We start from the raw sequence: 18824 nt of genomic DNA, 5'->3' as shown, positions 1-18824 counted from the left end.
AATACTGCATAAGGCCATCAGTATGTCTTGCCAGAGTTGTCCCCTGTCTTTGGGTGGTATGCCCTTGTGTAGTTCCCTCTCACATACAGAATGATAAGTGTGTGAGGAGGTTGGTTTAAAGTCTTGCAGGACCCGGTACGTTCTGGAGATTAAACCTTTCATGCCAGAGTATGTATGAACTAGATTGTCAAAAGAAGTGAGAGGTCTCATGGCATTTGAAAAGCTGGGAGGGAGTAAAGCTCAGATTTGAGTTGACAATATTGGAGTCTGGATTTCTCTTTGATATGGAACTCATCTGTATTGATCAAATGGTTTGATGGATTATCCTTGAATTAGGTCTTTTAAGGTCCTGCATTCTGGTTCCAGTCCAAGGAGGTCTTGGGGTCAAGGGCAAGAGTGAACCCAGGGTTTCTGGCTATTGGTGTGTTCAGGGACAGAAAGGTCTTAAGGCAGCTCTTGAATGCAAGTTGATCCCATATCTCAAGGACTGATTTTGTGAGCATGGTAGCGTAGGCACTTTTCGGCTGAAAGCAATGTGGGAGCCACACAAGATCCCACAGTGGATGGCATGTGACTGAGCAGGCCATGTGGTACCAGTGCTTCTCACTCCCTTTACTAGCCATTCTGAAAAGTATTGAAAGTGGATGGCCCAATACTAGCCTAAGAGGTTCGGACAGGACAACCCCGCTTTGACTTTGGAAAGTATAAGGAGCTTGTTTCCCGTTGCAAATGGACAAGTTTATGAGATTGAAGCTTAGAGATGTTAGACATTGGAATGGGAGTGGGGAAAAACTGAAAGTGGTAAAGCCTATTTATCTTAATGACTTTAATACGTTCCAGCCATGATAAATATAATGGGCACCATTTCCTAAGGTCTTCTATAATGGTTTTACGATTGGCATCTTTTATCACAAGGAGAGAATTACTCCTCTATACTAGAGTACTATTTATCTTAGGTGAGCACCTAATCTCAAATTTTTGGAACATTGGATGAGGTGGTGTCACTCATGTCATGTGACATGCTACTTCATCGGTCACCCATTTTACCCTTGATCATTTCTCTAACTGAGTGGTGATGTTGAGACCTATGTAACAAATCAAACAAATTACCTATGAAAAAGGGGAGTCAGACAGGTTAGTTATTGTAAGAATGATGTCGTCAACAAAAAGCCTGATTTTGTGTTCCAGACCCCCAAGTGGGATGCCCATATTTATTTATGTTTGCCGGATTTTCAGGGCTAGGGGCTGCACCACCAGAGTGAATAGGAGTGGGGAGAGTGAGTTGCCTTGTCTTGTACTCCTGGGGAGTTTAGTTGGTGCGGTGCATTGTCTGTTGATCCTAATAAATGCAGTGAGGGTCATGCTGGATTTTGTCTTTCATCTTGGGTCCTAGATGAATTTTTAAAGCAGCTGGAGAAATCAGTAGTGCCGGTATATCTTGTTTATGTGTTTTTTCTAGCAAATGAGCAAGACTGACATTCTCTGCTCCCAGTCTGTTGCAAATGAAACCCACCTGGTCCGGGTGGTGTGAGGCTAGTGGTCTGCAAAATGGAGTTAAACAGAAGGAGCAAGTGGTCTTGGTGGATGGGGAGGAAACATCTGGAGAATTCAGATCTGAGACCATCTGGGTCAGGGGATTTCCCTGCAAGACAGGAGTATGTGTGCTTGGTGAAGTTCTGACGTGTCACTTAGGACTTCTCTTTGACATGAAATTATTGTTGTGCATTCAGAGTCCTGTAGGTAGGTGTGTATTTCAGTTGGATTTTCTATTCCTCGCTCATATAAGGATTGGTAAAAAGAATAGATTGTGGCTTGTTTCCCAGATTCCCTCTATGTCTATTCACCTCTAGGCATGCAGATTTGTGAGATAAGTGATTTATTTTTATGGAGTCACATCTTACATGCAAGGAAAGAGACCAGATTATCTTCCTTATTATAGAATAACTGACCCAGGGTCAAAAGAGACCGTTCAGCGCAATTGGTCCTGTGTGCTTTAAGTTGGCCACACACCATGGGCAGTTTAGGTTTGTTAGCTTTGGAGGGATTTCAGTCTGTCCATGAGTTACAAAGCTTTAATCTTTGATGTGCGAGTTTGCTCTGTAAGTCCTGCTTCTCTCGATCTATCTATCTATCTATCTATCTATCTATCTATCTATCTATCTATCTATCTATCTATCTATCTATCTATCTATCTATCTCAATGGTGATTATCACACTCTGTATACTAGCACTGAAGGCATCCCAAAGCAAATGTGAGGTCAACTTGTCAGTGTTGAGTGTAAAGTATTAGGTGATAGCGGTGCATACGGCCAATCTGTTTACCGCGTCTCTCAGGATTTGGTTAGGGTGCTAGCACATAGGGCACTTATAAGGAGATAGGCCATCCCTCCAGGTGAGAGCTTGGAGTCCGTGGCAGGAAACTAATAAGTCCAATATGGTCACTGACTCTAGAGTCAAAATAGTGAGTGTGTGATCACGACGTAATCAATGCGCAAATAGGCAGACTGAACATGGGAGAAATAGGAGTAGTTTCTCGTATATGGGTGTAAATGACATCCAGGTGTCAAGCAAGCCCAGTTCTGTATTTTCTTTTTTTTTTTTTGAGGAGTGTGGAAATCTTGGTGCCTTGGTATACGTTTCCATTTATACCCTTTTCAAGATCACAAGCTAGGTTAAAATCAACTCCATAAATAATGTTTCCACCCATATCATTGAGCTGACTTGCTAGGAGCGTTGGTGGGTACCTCTCTTGACCGTTGTTAGGGACATATACATTTAATAGTGGGAGGGGAGCCTTTTCCCTGGACAGAACCAATTTTAGGTAGCAGCAGTGTGGGAGCAATGGAAGAGGGTTTTCTGGCCAATATGAGACTTGCACATTATAGCAACACCAAATGATTTGATAGAGGGGGATGCCCAGTATTGGTGCGGGTATTCTGTGTCATGCATGTGTTGTTGATCCTCTTTAAAGGAGGTGAAGGTAGTGCCATATCTGGTGCTACTTATTCGGTGAGTTTAAGCCCCTAACGTTAAGTGAGAGGAGTTTGAGAGTGTGTGAGGTCATTGCTGGTAGTGATTAGTGTACATTTCAGGTAGTGTAGCAACCAGCAGTGTGGGCAGCATGTGATGTCAGTCCCAGTACCTGTGAGGACTGTGGAGGGGATGTGATGAGCTTGTACTGAGGAGGCAGAGGAGATGGGAAGGGGTAAAAACAAAAACACATAACATTAGTAAGGCAATATGGCCAATCCAGTAGTCTGCAGCCATTCGCAAACCTGAATCAGTCCCCACTAGAAGTGCAACCGTCAAAGGTTTGGCAAGGAGAACTGGTAACGTGATACCAGTGGAGCAGTCTGGTGTTAGAAGCAGGGTCTGAGAAGGAAGAGGGGCAGAGGGCAGCTGATTGAATCTCCCTAAATGTGCCTAGCTTTCCTTCCTCGGCCCTTCCAACTGTGCCCCTCTGGAGGAGTGTGAGTAAATATACTTGTCAATCGGCTGAAGGGTCGGGGTCTTGATTCTGCAATGAAGATGCCATTGGTGGGGGTTCCCGTTTCACTTTGAGGAGGCGGGAGATGATGTCTGTTTTGGCTTCGGCTGGTGTCTTGTCATCAAGACCTTGTGCTCTTGTATTCCCGTAGACCCTTTGCTAGACCAGGCAGAGGCCAATATGTGCCTGGGTTTTGTGAGCTCGCTTTGCTCTCCTTGTCCTGGGGAAGACCCAACAAGGATCTCGCTTCTGTGAGGACCAGACAGTGTGGTGTTTTCCTAATCACTGGAACATGATGCTTACAGGATGGGTCAAAAGTCTATATGGCACCGAAGCGTGGCTACTCAGAGATTTTGAAAAAGATAGATGGTGGGTCCACAGAAGACGAGGTCTGCTTTTCCCCTTGCAGAGCACATAATGTCTTCCATGTCCTTGAAGTAATACATACTTGTTAGGATGTCTGTGATCGCATGTTATTCGGTGAAATTCGTAAGGACTTGGTGGGCTGGGTCCTAGCAGGGGTGCTAGCAGAACTGGATTTCATCTAATTACCTGGAGCAGGTCCTTATTGAAGCTCTTGATAGCCGCTCCCTTTGCACTTTTAAGGACTCCCCCAGATATGGATATTGTTGCGTCTGCTGCAGCTTTCAAGATGTTCTTTCATTATTTACATGTTTTGTTCCTCCAGAAGCGGTTATTCAGTTTGTCTACCCTATGACCCACCATGCATACCTCATAGCGCAGATCTTGTAACCAGGACATAAAGTTAATTTGAAGCAGCCTAATTTCATCGCCCATTTCGGTCAAGCAGGGTCATCAGAGTGCTTAAGGCCTCCTTGCTTAGCAAGGGCAGGTCGTCCTGTTTGAGTGCCCTCTCACTGGTTCAGTTCCACATGCCTACCACAGAGTTTTCTTTATGATGCTTAACCTTGACCATATTGCAAGAATCAAGGTGAAGAGGGTCCTGGGACAGAGCAGTATGGGCTAGGCTCAGCTGTAGTGAACTGCTGTATGTACCCCAATCAGCCCTATAACAGTAGATGAGTGCCACGTTAATGATCCAGGTGTTGGCCGTGACTGCAGGGAAGCTTAGAGTGAGGCCTTCCATCTTAGGAGGGGCAAGGTTAGGGGGGAGAGGGGCACTTCCAATCCCCTGAGTACCAGTGGGCCACCAAGGTGCAGTGACATATTAAACTGTGAGCTGCAAGTTTGTGTTCCCTGTGGGTTCAGGGGGAGCTCCAAGCTGGCAAAATGCCCAAGATGGCGGCTGTGCTTCACTCACTGCTGCGAAGAAGCCAGAGGGATCATATGTAGGCAGATTTCCTGCTCTCTCAAGGAATCATCTTGAGGCGGCAGTGAGTCTCCTCCGTGATATGGGACTAGATTCGGGACTTTAGCTTCCAAAGAAGGGGTGCCATATTAGAACTTCGAGCAAAGGAGGAGCCAAGGTCTGCAGGGCTGCATCCTACTCCATGCTTGGCTTGGCTCCTTCATTCATGACACTGCAATCTGCTATACTAGGAGAAGAATGCGTTTTAGTGAATGAATGTCTGCCAACATCCTTTCTTTACCAAAATACCCCTGCCAGCAAAAGGACACAATGAGCCAGAGGTTAAACCATGCCCTGGGTGAGGGCCATTAACTTGCCAGCAGGAAGTCAAACTGTAAAATGAATACAGAGCAGGTACTGAGTGGTATTAGTTAACAACCACACACCACTCATAAACATCTCTAAAATAAATGTTCTCACTTGTTCTAGCAATTGAATATACTTAAATGAAAACATCCACATACCCTACACAGTAAACATCAGGTGGTTCCTTGTCACAGCTTAACCAGGGCTGAAGACTTTCTTTTGGCGACTGTCCATTTACATTGTATGTTCCAAGAAAAAACCTAGCGTGAGAAAAAAGTACAACAGAGTCACATTTCATCTCTAAAAAGACACAATAGGAACAAGGCTTAAGATATTACACACCTATTCAAATTACTTCACTGTAACGCACCAACACCTCTTTCACAATTCAACGTTACAAAAAAAAGCTATAATAAAGAAAGAGACAAAGAACTTGGTGAAATGTGTTTTAGATCAAATCAACAAATACATTTACATGAACTAATATTCACAAATTATTTGTACATCAACCATATAAATCAGTGTGCAAGTGATCAGAAGCAAATAGTTTTTAAATAATACTGTCAAGCTAAGTAGTGACTCTGGGACTACTGCTCTAACGGGGGTCCATATAAGAAGCCAATCGGCGGGTGATAATGGCCAGAACTGCTCTGCAACTTGGAAATTGTCAAGTGCTGGGGCAGTTCATTACCACACATCTTGCTGCAGATAGCGCTCAACCTGCAACTCCTTCACTAAACCAGTAAACTTGACGCTTATAAGTACCACAATAAAAGCCAGACTTTGGGTAAGGTCAGTGCTAGAGCAAAGTCAATACTAGACGGGTTCATGGGGTGCCGAAAGCCCAAGGGCACCAGATTTTCCAGAAGCAACAACAGCATCACACTTTAACCTCATTGCAAGGTATGGGGGTCACCAAAATCCAACCTTGCCTAAAAAGGTCAAAATACTTGCATCTGCCCCACCTTCTCAGTTAGCAGGAGTAAAGGAAATATCAAACTTTGTGGCCAGAACACCGCTGGCCGTATTAGGAGTTCACCGCTGACCCGTGAAGCGGGAACAACGTGAACAGGGCCTCAACATTGATGCTGGCTCGTAATCGAGACGGCGCCAATGTGGAGGTGCGGCTGGTGAAGAAGCACCTGTCGCGCTTTCCCCTGCCCGTAATTTGGGCACTGGAAAGGGCGACGGGGCTGTCCATGGGGCCCCCGGCACCCCCTTTCTGACAGCCTTTGCATGGCGGGGCTTCAGTAATGCCTTATCTGATAGTGACTACGTCTAGCTGCAGATTCCTTACCTCTGAATTCTCCCCAGGCATCAGACTGGATTCAGATTATTTTTTAGAGCAAGACAGTAGATTGTTCATCTGATAGAGTCTTCTAGCTGCAGATTCCTCACCGTTGAATTGATACCCATGCAATTTAATTCCCGGAAGTGGGTCTGCGAATCATTTTCAAATGAGAAATCCTGCAGGACTAAACAGGCAAAGTGCCTGTTCCTATGGACCTGACGGTCCATGCAGTTGTGTTTGGTAAAAGTGTGCAGAGATGCCCACGTTGCTGCCTGGCAGATGTCAAGGACCGGGATTCCTAGTCAGTGGTTGCAGCTTTAGATCTGGTGGAATGAGCTCGCAAGCCCTCAGGAGGCTGCTTTTTGGCCAGTGCGTAGCAGATCTTAATGCAGAGTATGACCCATCTGGCGATGTTGTGCTTCTTCACGGCTTAACCTTTCTTTGCACCCACATACCCCATGAAGAGTTGGTCATCCACCCAGAATTGTTTTGTACGATCAAAGTAGAACGCCAAAGCTCTTTTTGAGTCCAGGAGGTGGAGTCTCTCTTTTTCCTTAGAAGGATGTGTAGGTGCTAGATTGGCCTACATGAAAAGGTGTGAACTCTTTTGGCAGAAAGGAGGCCTAGTGCGAAGCACCACTTTGTCAAGATTAAGAGAGGTAGGGTGGCTTAGATTATAAGGCCTCAGCTCACTCACTCTGCGGGAAGATGTAACTGGAACAAGGAAGGCTGTTTTCAATGTGAGAAGCCATAGGCGACAGTTGTGGAGAGGCTCAAATAGAGTGCACATCAAAAAGGTCAGAACCAAATTAAGATCCCACTGGGGAATAATGAATGCAGATGGAGGGAAGTGATGAGTAAAACCTTTGAGGAACCTATGTTAAATAGGAGACTTGAACAAAGAAGGTTGCTGAGGCAACCTCAAGAAGGCCAAATGGGAGATAAATAGCCCTAAGAGTGCCCAGAGCAGAGCCCTGCTGGACAATGGAAAGGATGAACAGTAGAACCGCAGAAAGAGGGGCAGAGAGGGGGTCAACAGACTTTTCTGTTCATCATGCTACAAATGTTTTCAACGATAGGCCTATTTCATTTTGGTGGAGGGACGCCTGGCTGCCAAGATGATGTTTCAGACTTTGGATAGAAGGTCAAAAGCTGCCAACTGTTGTCGCTCAATCTCCATGCAAGAAGGTGGAGAGTGGACAGGTTTGGGTGAAGAACCCTCCCCTGTTGCTGCAACAGAAGATCTTCCCGAAGGGACAGTCTGTCCGCAGGATTGATGTACCTACTCAGCAGCTCGGGATACCAGACTCCCTGTGTCCAGTCTGATGCAACAAGGATTACTTGGGCCAGGCCGTTCCTGATCTTCTTGAGAACTCTGGCAGGAGAGGTACGGATAGAAAGGAGCACAGGAGGTCTGAGTTCTACTCGAGACAAAAAGCCTCTCCAAGGGAGTGCCGCCTTGGAAACTCCAGTGCGCAAAACTGCTGACACTTCACGTTCTCAGAGGAGGTGAAGAAGTCTAACCAAGGCTGTCCCCACCGCTGAAAGAGACCTTTTGCCACCTTTGGATGGAGATGCCATTCGAAATCTACTAGGCATTTTCAGCTGAGTTGATCTGTTCTGGCATTCAGAGAGCCCACCAGATGTTGAAACACCACTGATATGCCCTGCTGTTCCAGTCATGTCCAGAGGCAGAGAGCCTCTTAACAAGGCCCATGACCTCATCCAGCTCTGCTTGTTGCAGTAACACATGGCAATGCTGTTGACCGTGAATACCTGCACTATCGTTCCCTTGATAGGGGGAAGAAAGGCTTTTATTGCCAGTTGATCACTGGGAGCTCCAGCAAGTTGATGTGGTGTACCGTTTCCGCTGGAGACCAGCTTCCTCTGAACTCCACCTCTTGCAGATGATCACCCCATCCCAGGAGTGATAAATTTGTCACTAATTTCAGATCTGGGTGAGGAAAGGAGAGGGATTGGACTCTGGCTCAATGGCGGTTTGTTAACCACCACAGCAGGTCTTTCACAGTTCCTGCCAAGATCTGGACCATGTCGGAGAGATTCCCCTGATGCTGCGCCCACTGTAACTACAGGTCCCACTGCAGAGCCTGAATATGCCATCTGGCGTGTGCCACCAGCAGGATGCAGGAGGCCATGCGGCCTGGCAGTCTGAGAGTCAGTCTCACTGAAATCCAGGAGAGAGGCTGAAACATCCGTATCATAGCTTGAATATCCTGGACTTGACGCTTGGGAGGATAAGCACAAAAATGCACCATGTCCAGAATAGCTCAGATGAAAGGAAGAGACTGAGAGGGAGTCAGGTGTGACTTTGGCATGTTTATAGTCAACCCGAACAAATGCAGGAGATTCGCCATAGTCTGGCGGTGGGAGAAGATAGCATACTTCTGGCACCAGACCCACTCTATGGCTCCCTTGGCCAAGAGAGCTGCAATATCTTTGCGGGGAAAGAACAGTTTATCCTCCGTCATCCAGTCATAAGGTGAGGTGTAGTCTCGAAGGGGAGAGAGCAGGCCCTTCGGATGATCTGCAAAACCCACATGTCTGAAGTGATGGATTGCCAGTGGGGCAAGATTTGGTGAACCCTGCCGCCTAGTGGGTGTCTTTGGTGGGGGAGAGGCAGATTAGGAGGGTTTAGAGGATGTTGTGGGGGGCAGGGGGTAGCGGTAGACTGACCAGACCGGAGGCCACCTGACCCACAAGATTGGTGGTTCCCAGGCCCTTTGCAGGGCAGAAGCTGGGCAGCCTGCATGGCACAGTGGGTGGACAGGAACTGGCACAGTGGGTATCCCCTTTGGTAGACATGAAAGGAGCGAAAGGCAGATTAGGGGCAAAGAAAGGAAGCTGCAAGAACCAAGGACCTGGCCTTTGCACGAGAAACCTTGAAGCGCTCAAGCACCAAATCTGCCTTGTCTCCTAAAAGAGGGGTGCCATTGAAGGGAATGTCTCTCAGTGAAACTTGAACATTCCCCGAAAAGCCAGACATCCTCAGGCAAACATGGCGCACCAGGGCCACTGTCGTAGAAAGTGATCGATCTACCTAGCGAGTCGGTCGTGTCCACTCCACAATGGATCGTGAACTTCAATGCGTCTCTGATATCAGCAACAGCCCGAGAGAGTATAGCATGGGCCTCCTCCAGGACCTGTGGTAGCACTTGTGCAATCGTATCCCACAGAGTGTGGGAAAAATGTCCCAAAAGGCAGGGCACAGCTGGCAATGCAAGGCTGGCGACAGAAAACACCTTCTTCCCAAATGAATGCAAACTCCTAGATTCCCTATCCGGAGGAGTGGTAGGGAATGCACAATGGGAAGTAAAGGCTTGGAACGCCAAGCTACCAAGGGTGGGGTGATACATTAGTAAACCTGGGCCCCCAAGTGTGGGGAGATGGTGGCGGACAATAGTCCTATTGACAGGAGCCTCTGTGCAGGCTAGGACCAGGTACCCAGAAGGACGTCTGTGAGGGCATCATTGAACGGGAGCAGGGGTTTGGAGGTGGAAGCTCCTGTTGCAGAACCTCTGTCAAGAGCTTAGTCTTGATGGCCACTGAGGATAGCAGAAGATCCAGAACATGAGCTGCCCTCCTCACCACCATGGCATAAGAGGCTCCCTCTTCCATAGCCACAGCAGGGGAGTAAGCATACCAGTATCTGGAGATATGTCCAGCCCACTGGCTTCACCAAAGTCCTCACACCAGTCCATTTTGTCTTTGTTCGGTTTGGTATTCTAAAGGGTCCAGCAACCCCTCCCATTCTTCCCCTAAGGCCTGGGCCAAAAGAATAGGGCTCAGGATCAGAACTAGGAGGCAAAGATCCTGCTGGTGCCGGGTCAGCAACGCCATTCTAACTCTGTGTCGGAGTCAGCGATGACAATGGGGATGATACCGCCAGTGGGCGCCGGACTGTAAGCATCAGGAGTGGCACCAGCAAGGTCAAGGAGGTATGACCAGCATCAGTCTGGAACCAGGACTGCATCCCTGAAAGCCCACTGGCGCTGCGGCCGAAAAACTGACAGAGGGGTAACTCTCTTCAGATCAGAACTGGCTGGTACGGAAAGAAAAGAACTGACGTTAGCGCGCCTAGGAGGCACCTATGTATGGACCACAACATAATTCCCAGCGGTGATGATGCCAGCGATGGAAGCGGAGCCAACAACCCCACCTACCGGCAGTGCGCAGGGGTTCTGCTCATGGAAATCTTCTGGATCCAGTCTGTAGACTGGGGAGAATTCAGAGTTAAGGAATATTCAGCTAGAAGTTTTTTTAATCAAATATGGATGCCTACCTTTCTGATGGGGACAAAGCAACACTAGATGAGTCACTATTCACAGAAGAAATATCAGATGCTATTAAATGACTTCCTCAGGTAAAAACCTGGCCTGGATAGATTCTTGGTGGAGTTTTTTTTTTTTTTTAAAGGCCTTGCAACTCCACAGTGAGAGAGACAGATGTATTTTTACCAGAAGTGATCGAGGTGCACAGTGCCATCGTCCGGAAACCTGACCAATCCCAAGCCAAGGGCAAGTCATAAAAACCCATCTCCTTTATCAATACAGACGCAAAGACCCCCAGAAAGTGCTTTCCCCTGACTTGTTCATTGATCTCACAAACCTCATCCACCCTGACTAAAGCTGTTTCATGCTAAATCGTGCCACAAGACATAATTTAAGATCTGCTTTTAGCATGTCAAGTATGAGACTCGAACTTTACAAGCCTGTTGCCTTATTAATGATTGATTTGGAAAAGGCCTTCAATAGCCTCTCTAGGGGTTATCTATCTACATTATTAAGCCACATGGGCTTCAGTCCTCGCTTCATTGCGTGCACAAGCTACAGAAATCTCACTGCCCGAATGACAGTTGTTATGGCCAAACAGGGATGCATGTTTTCCTGTTACTGTCTGCCAGGACAACTGAACCCCTTGCGAGGAGAGTCACAAAAAATACATTGGCCACAGGCTTTTGATGGTCCACTGATTTGGAGGACAAAATATCTTTAGATGTGGATTATGAGAAATGAAGTCTCTAGTTGGCAGAGGTATGCAACCTATCCAAGTAGGGACCATCACTCTTAGTCAGGTCAAGTCTGATACACACCCTAAATTAACCTGTGCTCGCCGTTTGGTAGCTTGGCAGAAAGCAGTCAGGCTTAACTTAAGAGACAATGTGTAAAATATCTGTGCGAAACTTAATACAGTAAAAACAGTGAAAGGAGTGAAAACACTACACAAAAATAATCCACACAAGGTTAGAAAAACAGATCTTAATTAAGGAACAAAACAATACCAAAACAACAAAAATCCAAGAAGTAGAAGTTGAGATATGAATTTTTAAAGAACATCTGAAATAGTAGTGCTTAGAAACTTGTAGCGCAAACCGGGGCTATCTGGTCCTGCCAGACCGGGGTAAATCCAAAAGCTTAGGCCAACTGCGATAGATGCCGACCAGCAAAGGGGACCAACCTTATACCACTGAAGCAGTACCTTGTGTCAAAGATCTGATTCGGGGAGCAGGAAGGCCGATGCTTTGGTTACAATCTGTGCAGTCAGGGGATGCCTTATCGGTGAGCCCCACAGTTGTTGACGCAATGTCCTTGAGGTGCGCGTTGAACATTTTGCGATGAAAGCAATGTGTCATCGTCAAACCGCTCAGCTGGTGACGCAAGGGTAATGTGCTGGGGGTGATGGCGATGTGTCGATCCTGAGCCGTGCAATTGGCAATGCGACACATCAGTGTTGAGGAGTGATGAGGCGGTTCTGATTGGCAAAGTGACAGTGATGCGTGGGTTTTCTCAGAACACAGCTGCAGAGCCTCTTCCTAGAGTCCAGGACTAGACTGGCACCAGTTGGCGGGCCGGACTCACAAATGTCAGAGTCCAGGTGCTGTTGGAGAGTTACAGGCAGTCTTTGATGTCCCTTAGAATGCAGAACAACAGGAGGCAAGGCAGCAATAACTTGGAGTCAAAGGAGGAATCCAGCAAGTCAAGCAGAGTCCAGCGGAGTGCCAGTACTTTCAGCAGCACAGCAGTCATTCTTCCTGGCAGAATGCCCTCAGGTGTAGAAGTGTACTGTCTTGTTGGGGTTTGGGACCCAGTACTTATACCCTTTTGCGCCTTTTAAGTGGGGGGAGTCTTCAAAGAGACGACTTTGAAGTGCACAAAGTCCAGGTCCCTCCTTCCCTGGCTCCAGACACACTATGGGGACTATGAAGCACTCTGTGTGGGGACAGGCACAGGCCTATTCAGGTGAAAGTATCAGTTCTTCCCTCCCATCTAGCACAGGAAGACCCATCAGCCTGGCGATGGGCAATCAGAGTCTGAATAACACACCTCAGCTCCCTTTGTGTGTGACTGTCTAGAGAGAGTGCACAAAGCCCAGCTGTCACCTACCCCAGACCTGTATTAAAAGACAAGCAGAAGGCACAGAAAGGTTAAAGTAAGAAAATGCCAACTTTCTGAAAGTGTCATTTTCAGACGAACAACTTAAAATCCAACTTGACCATCAATTATGATTTTAAATTGTGAGTCCACAGACACCAAAGTCGAAATATCTATTTTGTCCCTATTAGAAATTACACTTATGAAATGGAATAAGGTAATTCCAATGCTAACCTATGGGACAGATGGGCTTTTCTGTAGTGAAAAACAAATGTAAAGGTTTTTTACTACCTGTACTTGTAAAACTCAAAAGTAGATATCCAATTTTTTTTTAAATGTACTGCACCCTGCCCAGGCGGCTGTCTAGGGCCTACCTTAGTGGGGGCTTATATGAATTAAGAAGGAGTGTTTGGACCTGGCAAGTGGGTTAACTTTCCCGGTAGACAAGGCAGTTTACAACTGCACACACTGGCTCTGCAATGGCAAGCCTGAGTGATGTTTAAAGTGGTATTGAAGTGGGTGGCACAATCAATCAGTGTTACAGGCCCACTAATAGCATTTAATTTACAGGCCCTGAGCAAATGTAGTGCACTTTACTAGGGACTTACCAGCAAATTAAATATGCCAGTCATGGGTAGATGTAGTAAAGTACCCTCTTTCTTGGCATGGTTACCAACATGTTCTGCCTGTTGTCAGTGTGTTTGACTGTGTTCACTGGGATCCATGAGGTCCCAAACTAGGACCTCATGGATTATGCTCTCTTCCTTCAAACTTGGTTAGCTGACCCACTTACAGCCCACATTTCGCATACCTGTGCAAGTCCCTAGTATATGATGCCCAGGTACCTAGGTCATTGGGATACCAGGGGATTCCCCTTGGGTTGCAGCATGTATTATACCACCCATGGGGAGCCCATGCAACGTGCATCTGCAGGCCTGCCCTTGCAGCCTGCATGAAAGGGTGCATGCACCCTTTTCACTAGGGGTCAGTGCACCAGGACAACCCTAAGGTAGGCCCTCCTAGCCAAGAGGCCAGGGTGCAGGTACCTGTGTGTGAGGGCACTCCTGCACTAGCAGAGGTGCCCCCACGAAATCCAGTTCCATCTTCCTGGACTTCATGATTGTGGGGACACCATTTTATGCGTGCACTGGACATAGGTCACTTCCTTTGTCCAGCTACATAATGGTAACTCCGAACCTAGGCATGTTTGGTACCAAACATGTCTGAATCATTCGCTGGTATGCTTTGAAGGGCACATTTGTTGCACCAGTCTACACTGGTGCAGGGACCTCCAGTCCCTGCTCTAACGCGAAACTGGAGTGACCACTCCTCTGTCCATCACCACCCCAGGGTGGTGCCCAGAGCTCCCCCAGAGAGTTCATGGGTTCTGCTATCTTGAATCCAAGGTTGGCAGGGACCTCTGGGGGCATCTGTGGCCAAGTCAGGCAGGTGATGTCAGAGCCCCCTCCTGACCAATCCCCCTTTCAGGGCTATCTAGGGTCTCTTTCCTGGGTGGAACCTCAGATTCGGCTTGCAAGATTCCAGCAGGACTCTTCTGCAACCTCTACTTTGATTTCTAGCCACTGGAACCACCATTGGACCCTCAAACCGACAATCTGCATCCATGATGACGATTCTGCATGCAATACTGTTTCCACGCCTCCTTCCAGCTTCTGCAACATTGCCCTGGCTGTGCATCCGCTGAGGGCGGCAAGTCTTCAGACTGCATGAGAAGGAAGGAAGAAGGAATCTCCCTTGAAGTGAAGGAGTCACTCCCCTGCATCCGCAGGCACCAACTGCAACGACGACCAGCTGGGTGGATCTGCTCTCATCCTGAGCTGCGTGGATCCTGCATCACGGGTGGTGGTCCTGAGTAGTCCTCTTGGTCCTCTCTGCCAACTGTCCAACTTTGGTGGAGGTAAGCCCTTGCCTTTCCATGCAGGACAGTACCCTCGTGCACAGAGTCTCTTGCAGCTACCAAGGCTTGTTGGCGTCTCCTCCAAGGGATCTTCAGGCTCCATGTAGCCCCAGCCCCAGCAGTCCTTCCTGAGAAGTAAAGCCCTCGTGTTCTTCTCATGCGGTGTGGGACCTTTCTCCAGTTGTGCTGAGTGTATCCTCTGCGTCTCTTGGTTCCTCTTCCAGTGGGTCTCTTTGGAGGCTGCCTCTTCTGTTGACTCTCTGCCTTGCTGAGCATCTCCCCAGGACTCCCCAGGGGTTGAGCCCTCCTGGACCTTGCTGGTGCCCGGCAGCTGGCCTTTTGCTTCAACTGCGACTTCTGCCTTTGCCAACGCTGGTAGGGGGCTCTTCCTCGCCACTGACTGACTGCAATCATCCATCTGGCGTGGTACGTTGATTGCATACTCCTGGAACTCTTCAGCTGCTACAGAGCTGCATTCCTGACCGTCTTCGTCCTACTGTCGACCAACTCCTGCATCCACAGTTGGGTGGGTAGTGGCTCCTGCCCCAACAGGACTCTTCTGTGGCTTCTGGACTTGATCCCCTTCTGCTACAGGTCTTCCTCTTCAGAAATCCACCGCTGGTTTCTTGCAGTCCTGTCTGGGCATTTTCTTCTTTTTCTTCATTTTGGGTGGTTGGGGAAAATCTAGTAACTTACCCCCTTCTTCCTGGTCGCTGGGGGGCACTGTGGTACTTACCTTTGGGGTTTCCTAGTACCTCCCAGCTCCCCTCTACACATTCTGCTTACCTAGGTGGGGATCCTGCATTTACATTCCATTTTTTTTAATGTATGGTTTGGGCTTCCCGTAGGGTCACTATTGGCTATTTGCTATTGCACTGTTTTCTATTGTTATTTATGCCTATTTCTGATTGCTAGTGTACATATCTAGTGTGTTTCCTCCTATTGGAGGGTCGCCTTTCTAGTGCTTTTTGGTAATTGTGTCACTAAAATAAAGTACCTTTATTTTTGTAACACGGAGTGTCTTCTTTAATGCATGTGAGTGCTGTGTGACTACAGTGGTATTGCATGAGATTTGCATGTATCCTAGATAAGCCTTGGCTGCTCATCCACAGCTACACCTAGAGAGCCTGGCTTCTAGACACTGTCTACTCTACACAAATATGGGATACCTGGACCTGGTATAAGGTGTAAATAACTTAGGGACCCACCACACACAAGACCAGCTTCCTACAGCAGACCAATGTTACCATGCTATTAGGGCAAGAGCACATACACATTAGCACCGGTCAGCAGTGGTAAAGTGCACAGAATTCTAAAGCCAGCAAAAAAGAAACATGAGGTCCAGTAGGTCTCAGATGACCTAATACATTTGTGTAATCCCCTGAAATATGGTCCTGCAGCCATGTAAATCCTAGACACATTTGGAGACTATTCCGGATTGAAGGTTAAGTTATCCAAGACAAGACTCTTCCCTCCATGACTCACAGATAGTTATGAGGGCTAGATGGAGTCCACTGGAGTGCAGGTTAGCACACAGAGTATCAAATACCTAGGCATACAGCTTACTCCCAGAGAGGACATAGCATGCATGGAGAATATTCATCCATTGGTTAACAGGGCTTTCAGGGACGCAGTTTGGATGTCTGATTATCCAAGTCTTGATGTGACGGAGGTAAGGGCAACCTGTTCCGGTAGCCTTGTTGCCACCAGAACTTGTGAGCACCCAGCAGATAGTTTCCTCAGAAGGAGCCCTAAGAAGGTGGGAAAAAAAACCAAAAGGTTGAAACCTCCACAAAAAGATGGAGCTCCCAGGCGTTGCAGTCGAGGTACAGAGGACAAGAGGAGGCAACCAGACTGGGAAACAGCAAAAACAGATGCAGGAGCTTGAAGGACGATGGACTGGAAGAAAGGCTGGAGCTGAAAACTGATGAATGCTGAGTCCAGAAGTGATAGAACACAACAAGGTCATACGAAGGGTTGCAATGCACTGAACATAAAAAAACCTTCCCTTACACCTTCCCTTAAGTTGGCCCTAAACAGCATGAGGAAACAGAATCATAGAAAAGCCCTGATAACCGTTTGGGATAAGACAGAAATAGAAATGGTGTTGGTCATCTTAGATTGGGCAGATGCATAATTCTTCAGAATCCTTTCAGAGGGATTCTGGAAAGAAGACTTGGTTGGTAGAATCGCCCCAAAGGAAAACAACTGACCCTCCATGGTCCAGATTGCACCTATGAGTGCAAGCCAATGGTCCAGAACACGAAGTAGAACTGCAGGCAGAAAACAGTGGTGTGCAGGAACTGCTTCAGAACTGCTGCCACTTGTCCAGCAGGGAGAGAGTGCATACCTCTCTCTGGGGCCACTCAGGGAGGGTGTGAGTGGTGCAGCACCAAGAGGTTTTGCTACAATGAATTGAACTAAGCCCCAAAATCACATTGTTGAATGTCCAGGAAGATGAGGGATTTTCACAAGCCGAAAGGTTGTTCCTCAGACTTGACTGTTATTTGGTGAAAGAGACACTGCTCAAAATTGGAGGAAATCAACCCTCTGTGTATTGTTAGCTGGAAAATGGGTTTGGTTATGGGAGTTCCCAATATATGATTTCCCAATATATGAAGCTTGGGGTTGACCCCAAAAGCATCACAGGATCTGGGAAAAAAGGGAAACATATAAAAGAAGGGAACACCTAAAACTTCCTCAGACTAGAATTAGTTTTCTGTAAAACAGGTATCGCCCAAAATTGAAGGAAATCAGCCCAATATAGTTAGATGGAAAAGGGGTTTGGTTATGCAAATTCCCCCCAATATATGAAGAGTGGGGTTAGCCTGAAAACTATTGCAGGATCTGCAAATAATGGGAAACCTATAGAGAAAAGGGGAGCAACAAAAAATACCCAAGACTATCTGCTGATAATGGGAATTGTATTTGAACACATTGATACTTAATAAATGTTTTGTTGACTGTAGTCAGCAGCGGATTATTTCTGGTCAGAAATATTTTCAACTGTATTATTACACAGCTTATGGGGAATTATGTATTGTATGGTGAACTTTGGTTCTCAAGTTGTTGTTGTATTGTTTTATGAAAAAAGTACTTGAAAATCCAATAAAGAGGTTTTACAACTTTCTCCCCAAAATTAGCTAAAAAAAAACCTAAGGTTAAAATAGCTTTAGTTAGAATACCTGACATAGGTTTTAAAGCACCTCTAAAACAGATAAGGCAAAGTTCTAAAACAAAGTATAAAACAAAACACAAAAGCCACTGAAACTCACAAGTTACATGATCAGATAAAGTAATCATACCCATGGTTAGGTAAAGTAACCATAACTTGCATCCCCTGCATGCACAGCATACTACGGTATCACTTACAACATCAACGATTACATCCTTGGGTATCAATAATTAATAAATTTTAAGTAGACTGATAGTTACCAAGGGCCTGATTTAGAGTTTGGCGGAGGGGTTACTCTGTCACAACGGTGGCGGATGTCCCACTCACCAAAATATGACTCCCATAGGATACAAATGGGATTAATATTTCGGGGAATGGGATATCCATCACCGCTGTGACGGAGTAATCTCGCCACCAAACTCTAAATCAGGCCATAAGTGTGTGACCTAAACTACTGTTATAACTCATGGCACACTTATTGCGTAAGTGTTAATACACATAATTTTCCTATAAATACACCATATAATAATACTGTAATCACCATTATAGAAACCTAACTCTACATCACACATTAACCCACAAGCATATTTTACAGATTTATACATGTCACCCACAGGGATTTTATTTATAGTAAAGATTATGTAAAATTGAACTTTAATGGACTCATACAATGGGTAGAGTCGGATGAGGGTCTATTTGATTGACGGAACAAATACTAATGTGTACAACTTAAATGAATTGTGAAAAACTGACCTGTGTTGCCCGTTTGGGCAAAACAATATTTGTTGAGCGCGGCTATTCACCCCTATGGGTATCCAGGCATTGGGATCTCGCAGGTCCCAGTCAAACAGACAGGTCTTGAGCCCCCTTCTGATTTCCACCAGAGAGGACGATGTAGCAGTTGGAAGGAAAGGTCATTCCAGGACTT

The 18824-nt window shown here is 46.7% G+C and overlaps 1 protein-coding gene across 3 annotated transcripts in view; it reads right to left on the bottom strand.

Moving 5' to 3' along the window:
- Positions 1 to 18824, bottom strand: part of INPP5B (inositol polyphosphate-5-phosphatase B) — a 738051-nt gene that overhangs the window by 362408 nt on the left and 356819 nt on the right. For all 3 annotated transcript variants that reach the window (XM_069223977.1, XM_069223978.1, XM_069223979.1), the window contains one exon: positions 5282 to 5383. In XM_069223977.1, coding sequence (XP_069080078.1) covers positions 5282 to 5383 — 102 coding nt within the window. The remainder of the gene's footprint in view (positions 1 to 5281; positions 5384 to 18824) is intronic.

Source organism: Pleurodeles waltl, chromosome 3_1 (assembly GCF_031143425.1).
Source record: "Pleurodeles waltl isolate 20211129_DDA chromosome 3_1, aPleWal1.hap1.20221129, whole genome shotgun sequence".
Lineage (NCBI taxonomy): Eukaryota > Metazoa > Chordata > Amphibia > Caudata > Salamandridae > Pleurodeles > Pleurodeles waltl.
Note: the sequence above shows the minus strand (reverse complement) of the source record. Positions and strands in the feature narration are given on the sequence as shown.